This window comes from Argentina anserina, chromosome 3 (genome assembly GCF_933775445.1).
Source record: "Argentina anserina chromosome 3, drPotAnse1.1, whole genome shotgun sequence".
Classification (NCBI taxonomy): domain Eukaryota; kingdom Viridiplantae; phylum Streptophyta; class Magnoliopsida; order Rosales; family Rosaceae; genus Argentina; species Argentina anserina.
In genome coordinates, this window is record NC_065874.1 from 4,543,691 (window position 1) to 4,554,080 (window position 10,390).

The window sequence follows — 10,390 nt, forward strand, 5'->3', positions numbered from 1 at the left end:
TTTTTAGCTACATAATGTTTGCTCTTGATACACTTGAAAACCTTTCCAGTAAAGCACTCCAAGCTTCATGTGAGGACTTAGTTCCTACTATCTCATCCATGACATCCTCATCAAGAGTAGCCATAAGCAGACCAACAAGAGCTCTATCACAAAATTTCCAACTTGTATACTGAGGATTAACCTCACTAGAACAGTTCCATCTTCAGAGATAACAAATCGTCCAGGACACGGTTTTGAACCATCAAGATAACAGAACAATTCACTTCCCAAAACTGAGTTAACTTGAAAACTCCACTTCACAAAATTACTCTCATTCAGCTTAACAGTAATCATACTTAACAGAGCATTGATATCAGCTTGAGTAGTCATGACTTTGTGACTAGAACAGAAGTAGATAATCAATAGCAAAGGTTACTTCAACAGTCACTCTTCTACAACTAGATTTTCCACAACTAATCAATCAGATATCCACACTTTCTTACTGAGATTATCACAAACAACTCCACAGTCCACAATCTACTAAGACTCTTACAATCAATTCCACTTCCACAATCTACTGAGACTTCTACAGTCAATTCCACTTCCACAATCTACAATAGCTTTTATAACAAGCTTTTGACTATCACTAGCCAACTTTTAACAAATCTCAAGAACTCATGAAACTTTCACCAAAATCAATTATCAAGAGAGTTTAGCTCTGAAAAGCTTCAAATCTAGATTGCTGAGAGAACAAGAGTACCATACTTCATACAGAAGAACAAACACACAGCCATGACCAGATACACCACACTAATTTCACCAAGAATCATACAGGATCAACTCCAAATTGAAATCTGCTACTTGAGAATGTGTAAGCATACAAAACATAGGCTTCGATTAAGCTAACCACCAAGAAATCATCAAATCTAGGGTTTCATATATCGAATCAGAGATCGCGGAAGCACAAAGAACCAGTAACAAACATTGTACCAGTATCAGGATCAAGAACCGAAGCTCTGATACCATGATAACATGGTTATTGTAATCATATAAACTTTAGACAAGCAAAATGATGAAGATGAAGCTAGAAAGAAGAAAGAGAACCTGGAGCAAATTTTCTTTTTGATTAATAAACTGAAATCGCAGCACACAATATTCATTACATCAACCATCTATTTATAGCTACAAGACAAGTCTAGCTCAGTAAATACATAACTGACAGCTGGATACTACTCACACTTGATTAACAGAATTCTAGCTGATTACCAACTTAATTAACCTCACTTCATTAACATTTACTACGTGTAAAAATAGTGGCTGCCGAGCGCTGGTGTCGCTCTTCCATTGTAAGCGCTGGTCGAGTTCATCGTGGGGGACCGAGTTCAGAGAGAGAAAGCTACCATAGATGGTCCATATAAGCAGTGAGAAGCTTAGCAGAAAGACAAGGACAGAGAGAGTTCTATTATACAGAAGGAATGCGATCGATGGATTCGAGTTCGTCGTGACGATCATGTGAGATGGAGGATTTACATGACGACCCAAGCTGGAAACCTTTACAGCTACGAAAGGTCTGAAGCACTGAAGCGAGGACTAACTACATCACCGAGAAATGACCTAGCTCAGAGTCTGAGATGCACGTGTCGACAGCCCACAAGGGGGATGCTCATCATAAGGCTTCTCATGCTACCACGTGTCCCGACCCTGCATTCCCTAACGAGGAAGTGGTTTCTGAGTTTTATTTTTGCCCTTTTCTCGTTCTTATTTTCTGCTAATAAGTTCAAAGGAAGAATAAAAAATCTCTCTTATCTCTCGGGTAGTCGTCGTAGGGGCCATTTTTGGAGCTGGAAAGTTAGCGCAGAGGCTTGTAAATATCATACGGTCGCCATATGTGTCATTATCGTTGTGCCGTATGCTAATTTGAGTTTCACACCAAAAATACATTGGCAACGCATAAAATTAACTTTAATATTTAAGTATGTTCTCAGTCAAAATTTCATAATCTAGTGTAAGATTTATATGTATTCTCAATACTGGTAAATGCTAATCATCATATTATTCTCTTTTGAAATGTGGTAATTAATTTATAGAGAAATTTAAGGCCAAAATTTCGAAGTATGATAACAATATGAAAAGTGAAAACCCAAACCTCTGAAAATAAGATTCATGGACAGTACTTGCTCGGATATATAAAACATTAGTTAGAATACAATATTTGTCAAAGAGGTGTTTGTGAGATATCCTGAATTCCTGATCATGTTAACTTTGCAGGAAGGACGTAAACAATCTAATATTCACCAGCTGGTATGGTTTTTGGTAATGTAAAGCAAGATAGTTTATGATCGATCCCCATATCATATGGATAAACATAGCGAAATGGGTAGACACTGACAAACAATTTAAACAATTCAAATTAGTCAACTACTTCCCTTGGTCTCTCCCAAGGTGATAGTTCAAATAACTGAAATAAGATTAACTGCATCTAGCTAGCTAACAGGTACATAGCTGCATCTAGCTGAGTTATCGTCGAGTTAAGCCCCAATGAGGGACCTCGCAGTTCCACTACCACAGTACCATTCTCCATTCTCATACAGGCAGGATAAAAAGTCTCCCTGAAACCAGCTGGAGAGTAATATATTTATATATATTTCAGAATCCAGATCAAGTCAGTCTTTTAAAAGGCTGCATAAATTAACTACACACATACACTCACATATAGCTTCCACATGTAATGCAGGTCGCAGCCAGTTTGATCTCCATCTCTATCGTTCACTCCCGTAGTCTCCACCTTCCTCGTGACAAAGATTTCCTGCATGCATTATTGTTGTTTCAGAAAGAAGATATATGACAGAGAGTGATGGAGGTGTACATTATGTATTTCATGTCCATCTATTATGTGGCAGTATAAAGGTGCTGATAGGATGCTAGACATGTGACCTAGCTTAATCTGTAAACGAGCAGAGATAAAATGGTGCCATGGTGGTAGCAGCGTTGCTAACCGTGGGCCCCTAGGCAACCGTCCATTCATGAAGTTTAAGTTTCTTCAGATCGAATTGATCACAAGCAACAAAAACACAGACCATATATAGAACAATTAAAAGATTCTATAAGATATCGATCGAGTAACTCGTCTCTTGCAGGAACTTCTTATTTTCTTAAACATTGGATAACGCATGTTTTTTTTTTGTTCATTCTCAGTTCTTGGGAGTTTGTTCATGAAAGATTAATTCGATTCACGTTGATACTTGTGCGGAAACTCTTTAAGAGTAAGATATACAATCTTCATGTTAAATTAATAAGAAGACAATACTCACATCTTTAGCGGACGCATTAAATAAAATGATGGCATCATAAGGTAAATGCAGCCGCACCCGAGTTCTAATTTCTGGTTACGTGCATTACTTAACGCACAACCAAAGACTGAAACCAGAGGATTGAGTAAGGACAAATAGGGGAGTTTAATATCCATTATCATCTTTGCTCAATCTGCTGATTAGCAAATCCAAGCACAAGTAGAGAAGCCAAGTCCAAATTAAACAGTAACTTTCTCAAAGGATGTAATTTCTTTGGTAAAATTCCTACAGAATCTCTGGTAGTAATAGTCTGGCTTGTCAATGCATCAGACACCTTCTTTTCAAAAAGCATGTAACCATAAGTTTCTCCAGGTCTGTGAAAGCACATGCCTCACACATGCCTCACACAGCTTCTGGTATATAATGATTTTAGGTTGAACAAGTGTGAACTGTATTAGAACTCAGAGACTCGTACGAAATAGTTTCATCATGTAAAAAAAAACAAGCGCGCATATGAAGGTGCAATCATGTGTACCGATGCAACTTAACATGTTGTGTTACGGACTTACGGTAGAATCATGTGTAAAACTTAAACAAGATATACAGGAGGTAAAGCTGTTACTAATCTAGCGGTCGGTTCCTTTTAAGCTTTGAAATGGTGATTAACTATTAGTCTAGGGTGTTTAAATTGGCACACCCAATTTTACAAACCGCATACCTTTTCTGATTTTTTATATTATTTTATCTATCCACTAGATTTCTCTTCCACAACTACTATTATCTTTCTCACTTTGCCCATCTGTAACTGGCATCAAAGATAAATGAAATTTCTCCTTACTTCTCCGATGGGTCGCAAGATGCCGGAGTTTTAGAATAGATAAATGAAAAAAAAAAAAAAACATCTTTCTTCAACCCTGATCAAACCTAATGAAACCAGAAAGGTAGAACACCTATTCCAATGATTGTTACAATTAAATACCCAAAAAGCCAAATTCTTATTGCAAGAGAAGCCATTTAAAATATATTAAATAATTCATCCCATTAAACCCATATTTGGATTTCAACTTCTTGGAGAAATAATTTATTGACACCTATCTTCACCAGATAGTGAAATGAAATACTAGATTTGTGTTTATTATGGTAGAAGAGTTCCTCGCAGCAACCACCATTTTCTAAGGTAAAAACCACGAATTTACCCCGAAACCGCCTCGATCCTCACTACTTTTCTTCTTCTCCTTCCCGTACATCACTGTGAATATATGTTCATTCCGAGTCTTATTGCCGTCTCCGGTTATCTTGGCGAGCACTCAGGCCTCACTAGATGTCAAAACTACGACCATTTTGTTGTCCTTAACTCAAAGTTCCAGCCACTCTTGCAATTAACCTCCGCTTGAGATCTGACTAGGCCGCTAGACTTGTGGTGACGGTGATGCCTCCGCTATTAGGCGAATTTGAAAGGAGGAGGAATGAGAGAACTGTTGCGGGTCGATCGAGACTGCTATGGATTGTTGGTTTAAGATGAAACAAGTAAGGGTATTTCAGTAAAACCAATGCGAGAGATGTGCGGTTTGTAAAATATTGAAAGCCTGGAATATGTGCATAATATTGAAAGCCTGGAATATGTGCAATAATGCGTGTAATGCTCACCATGATGAGTTATAAGAGTGTTCGATTTTAATTTATATCTATTTTCTGATCAACTTAATAAAATATATTAAAGTAAAGTTCGGCCATTTGCCACTCCACGAACTATCTTGTTCTACATTCAACGTTGATATTTTTTTTTTTTGGTTAATGTTGTGCCTGTAGTGGTTGATATTGGGCTTTTTAACGGGACTAGGCTCATGCGGGAGAAAGTAATTGAAGTTATTGCTCTAACCCTACGGGGGACGAGATTGAATTTTTTTTCTAAACATATTATATTGTTTTCTCCAAGTCTAGTACATACTTCGATAGCTTACCAAGTTTTACGAGATAATTTATGTTTTTCTTGTGCCAAAATTGCGTCTCTATGACATGCAGGATATAGTTGTTGTTTTTCTTTATGACTTTTGTGCTAAGTATGTTTCACGCAAACTAATAAGATGTAATGAGTTGCATGCCTTAACAGGGAGATTAGTTGTTCATCTGCCTTTTATTTATTTTAACATAGAGCTAGTAATTTTGAGTCACAAATCCTCGTCTCCGACCTGCATGAAGCCTCGCTAGCTTGTCAGGAGGGGCGGATCCTTTAAGGGGTGGGAGGGAGTCATGCCCCCTCTCTTGCGCTTCAAGTCAAATCTCTCCTTTAATTTTGGTGTAGTTGTAACTAAGGTCATCTCTAACTCAAAGGCTAAAATAGTTTTAGAGCTAAAATTTTAGTCCTGAAAAGTTGAACTATTCATTGATATGACATCAACTGTCTTCAACTCATAAAACTAAATTTTTAACCCTAAATTATATTTTAAGATTTGAGGTTGTTATCATATGTTTAAGTATTATAATTTTGTATTAGATTTTTATTTGAAGTAAATAAGTTATTTTTATAATTAAGAAATTAGTTCAGACATTTTAATTAAAATTATTATTGTCTCTCACTCCTCTAATTTAATTATATTTGACGTGATAGTATAGTTAACAAAATAAAAATAAATGAAGTGATGACATTGCGAATTCATCTACTTTTTATGTCGAATAACTTAAAAGCAAGAATGATCAATCAAATAGAGAATCAGATATAGATCGAATGGTTGTGTGTATATATATATATATATATATATTATTTTACCATTTAAGTATAGACCATTCCTAATTTTAATCCTCAAATTAAAATTTATTGTATTAATCATATACATTAAAATTAATTTTATTAATTATTAAAATCAAAATTAATTATACTAATAAAAATTAAAAATAATTATACTAATTAATATAAAAAATAATTATATTAATCATCAGAATTAGAGTTAATTTCATTAATCATCAAATTTTAAAATTAATGGTATTAATAAAAAAATGTAAAATTAAAATTAAATGTTGTTGATAAAATTTGGAGACTTATTGATATAAATAAATGATATTTATTCTCCACTCAGATGGTTAATAGACATTGTTTTTAGCCCTTAACAATGTCATTTAGCCATCTCATTATGACCTTTAGCCCTTAACTAGATGGGTTAGAGATGCTTAGAGTTAAAAATTGAACTTTTTAGCCTTAACAAGAGTGGGTTGGAGATGACCTAATTGTGGAGAAATTTTTAATCCTCCCGAAGAATCACGTAACAATGTCTAGGTCCTCCAATCTAATCATCACAAAAAAAACACATAGAATTTAATTAGAAAAATCACATTTAAGTTATTTTGTGAAATACTATTTTGGGGTTTTCGAAAATTTCTACACTCTACACAATAAAACAATATACCATAAAAACCCTACACCCTCCTACACCCTAAATCCTACACTCTAATATCCTAAACTATATACCCTAAACTCTAAACCAAAAATCCTAATTCAAAATCATGAATACCCATAAAGGTCATTTAACAAATAATAAAAATATGTAAAATTATAATTTTGGTGTAATATATAAATCCACGTGTCAAAATATAACAGATGAGGATAACTACTAAACATTGTCACGCGACTCTCTAGGAAGATTTTTTTTCCTAATTATGGAATATTTTTTAATAGTTATGGTATAATGTATAAAATTAGGGTATAATTGTAGTATAATTGTATCTTATTATGGTATAATTACATAAAATTATGGTAAGATTGCTATAATGATGATACATATTTATGATATAATCATGTAATAATTAGTATTGATTCCAAATTGGCCCGTGCGGAGATTTCGGCCCCTCCGGAATTTGGTTCCAAGTTATGCCACCCCATAATATTGCACAATCTCTGTCCGACCAATGAAAGACGATGTGGCCAATGAAAATTCTAAATAGTGTATAAATTTACTCTAGGCGCTGCCTCTATATATGAAAAGAAACGCAAATATCTCTCATAAATCAAAATTGTTTATAAAATCGAATTAATCGACAAGGATAAAAAGGTCATAATATGAAAAAAGAAACCTTTTCAGCTTAAAAAAGGCTTCCAACAACACCATGGGTAATCAGATTTATATCCCGATTTACTCATTTAGTTTGTTTATTCCCTCGATAGCATATATGCCAAGGTTGCTGCTCCTCCCGCCTCTGTAGTTAGTAACGCCCTCACTCATGCATAACAGCATAAGTAAAACCTCATCACCCAATTTCCCCATTTAAACCCCATCGATCTCATCATCCCTTCTCAACATTAACTTCCTCTCACTGAAACCCCCCATTGTTCTACTTCTTCCCCTCAACTCTCTCCCTCTATCCCCTCCCCCCTCCTCGCGTCTCTAACCGAAAGCAGCTATGGTGGTTCCGTCGCGACCAGCTGCATTAGACCATTTCTCTCTAATCAAATCATGCAAGCCCACAAGCATGTGCTCTGGGATTCCAGTGGTAAACCTTTCAGGCCCTGATGCCAAGAGCCAAATCATCAAGGCCTGCGAAGAATACGGCTTGTTCAAGGTGGTCAACCATGGAGTACCGTTGGACCTCATGACTGCACTTGAGGCTCAAGCTCTCAGGTTCTTCAAATTGCCACAGTCTGAGAAAGACAGAGCAGGCCCTGCCGACCCTTTTGGCTACGGAAGCAAGCGAATTGGCCCGAACGGCGATGTGGGTTGGATTGAATACATCCTCCTCAACGCCAATCCTGAAATCATCTCCCAAAAATCACTCTCCATTTTCAAAAACAACCCAGAATTTTTCCAGTAAGTTAAGTAACTCTGTTCTTGCTCTGTTTTTCATTCATGTATTAATACTCTGTTTTGCTCTGTTTTGAAGTTCTGCTGTTGAGGATTATCTCTCGGCGGTGAAGAAGATGACCTGTGAGGTCCTGGAACTGGTGGCTGATGGGTTGGGAATCGATCAAAGAAATGCGCTGAGCAAGCTTCTGAGAGATGAGAAGAGTGACTCATGTTTCAGGCTCAACTACTATCCGCCATGCCCGGAACTTCAGTCATTAACTGGACGGAATTTGATTGGGTTTGGGGAGCATACAGACCCTCAGATAATCTCTGTCCTAAGATCTAACAACACCGCAAGCCTGCAAATCAGTCTGAAAGATGGGGCTTGGGTTTCTGTCCCACCTGATCAGACTTCCTTTTTCTTCAACGTTGGTGATTGCCTACAGGTAACAAATATTATTTTTTTCAATTTTTATTTCGCAACCATTCTTTTTCTTTATTTTTTACCAAGTCGGCAAGTCGTATTGCAGATCTTCCATTTATTGAAAGAGAGACAATGTCATGCTCACAGATGGTCGAAACTCGAAAGGCAAAGAAAGCCATTATTGAAACTTTTTCTGTTTTTTTTCAGCTTGTCATTTGTTATATCCTTGGTTTGGTAGTAAACTACATAGTTTGATCCTAACTTCTAGTAGGCAGCTTGGTATTGCCGGTTCTTGATTCTACGTAGTTTGTGGGTGATGGTGATTACACGTATTTGGGTTTACCCTTCGTACAGTCCTGACCCCTGATACTTGTTCGGGAACGAAATATCCAAACTGAAAACCTCGTTCTGGTTAATGTCGATTAGCGCTCGATGACCACAAAACATACAAGCTTTCGAGTATGATACACACACACATATACAAAAGCTAACTTCATGCTCGTGCTGTACGTACCATACTGTTTTTCTGTGAAAGAAAACATAGTGATGCATGAACTGATGATATATGGTTGGTGCAGGTGATGACTAATGGAAGGTTTAGGAGCGTGAAGCATAGGGTTTTGGCAGACACAGTAAGCTCAAGAATATCGATGATCTACTTTGGAGGGCCACCTCTGAGTGAAAAGATAACACCTCTCGCATCAGTAATGGCAGAAGGAGAAGAAAGCTTATACAAGGACTTCACGTGGTCCGAGTACAAAAAGTCTGCATATAAATCACGGTTGGCTGATTATAGGCTAGGGCTGTTTGAGAAATCCTTTCGCAAATGAAATGATTGATGAGCTCCCTTCCAAATTTAGCAAAGGAGAAATGGTTTCAGGGTTTTTGTCTAAAAGCTCAGAAAATCAGAATAGGTTGACTGCAGCAGCCCCTCCCTCTACTACGTACTTTGCCATAGATGGAAAACAAGTACGTACGTAGTTGTTTTCCTTCTTTAGATTGTAATTCATCTACTTCCTCTCTCGTCTCTTAACCTTTCTGTTTGTTTGTGGTTGTTACATTTGAACCAGAAATAAGTAACTGCTAGCATTAATGTGAGTTTATCACCTTCATGTGTTCTCGCTCAAATCTTATGTCAAGTTTCCTCAAATACAGGAGTGATGATCACATGTACAAAACTTATTGAAATACCTTCTGCAAATATCTAATTAAGTTATACAAATGGAAATGATATCAGGAAAAATATCATTCTAGAATCATTAATCGAAGCAACATCGTGTGTTACTAGTGTTCAATTTAGTGCTAGTGACGTCCGTGTTGAAAACGCAATACACATAATTAATCAAAAACGAATGATTTAGCAAAACTATCATAAAAACACAAATTTATGCAAAATAATCATTAATTTAATGTGTAACATACAACAACAAACACAATTTGCTAACAATATAAGATAATAATTTTTGTCATCGTTTCATAAGATATTAGATCTATGAAATGATCATCTACTTAACACATATGCTCCAAGCATTAACTCTGCTCTCAAAAGAGTACGTCGATGTCTCATAGGGAGATTAAATACAAGTTCATTGGCGTCACGAGCACAAAACTCTAGGTTTCGCTTGACAAGAAACTAACGAAGGCCCCTCTTAGTTGAGGTCACCTTTTGGCTCGTCAATTATAGTTTAAGGGTGTGTTTGTTACATGGGGACTCTCACAACCTAGCTTAATTTCACGAGAGCCCTAGACTATCTAGTATGACTTGGCTTCTTCTATAGTAAAGCCTGATCCACGTTTAATATCGAAGGATCCGAATGCCACAATCAAATTTCAGATCCTTTGTTTTTTCAGAAATAAAACTATAACATGTTAAGATAGGAATTCCATATTGGAAATAAGATAAATTCCTTCTATATTACTTGAGT

At 36.3% G+C, this 10,390-nt stretch overlaps 1 protein-coding gene across 1 annotated transcript; it reads left to right on the top strand.

The window, feature by feature from the left end:
- Positions 1-7,618: 7,618 nt before the first annotated feature.
- LOC126788827 (gibberellin 2-beta-dioxygenase-like) lies at positions 7,619-9,541 on the top strand. The gene is made up of 3 exons (XM_050514841.1): positions 7,619-8,065; positions 8,139-8,487; positions 9,044-9,541. The coding sequence occupies exons 1-3, from the start codon at positions 7,662-7,664 to the stop codon at positions 9,293-9,295; spliced, it is 1,005 nt and encodes a 334-aa protein (XP_050370798.1). The 5' UTR covers positions 7,619-7,661; the 3' UTR covers positions 9,296-9,541.
- The last annotated feature ends 849 nt before the right edge of the window (positions 9,542-10,390 follow it).

Excerpts from the sequence above, each read along its gene's own strand:
- LOC126788827 (XM_050514841.1), top strand. The coding sequence starts at position 7,662 with ATGGTGGTTCCGTCGCGACCAGCTGCATTAGACCATTTCTCTCTAATC. Across the intron at positions 8,066-8,138 it reads AACAACCCAGAATTTTTCCA|TTCTGCTGTTGAGGATTATC; the intron begins GTAAGTTAAGTA and ends TCTGTTTTGAAG. Across the intron at positions 8,488-9,043 it reads ACGTTGGTGATTGCCTACAG|GTGATGACTAATGGAAGGTT; the intron begins GTAACAAATATT and ends TGGTTGGTGCAG.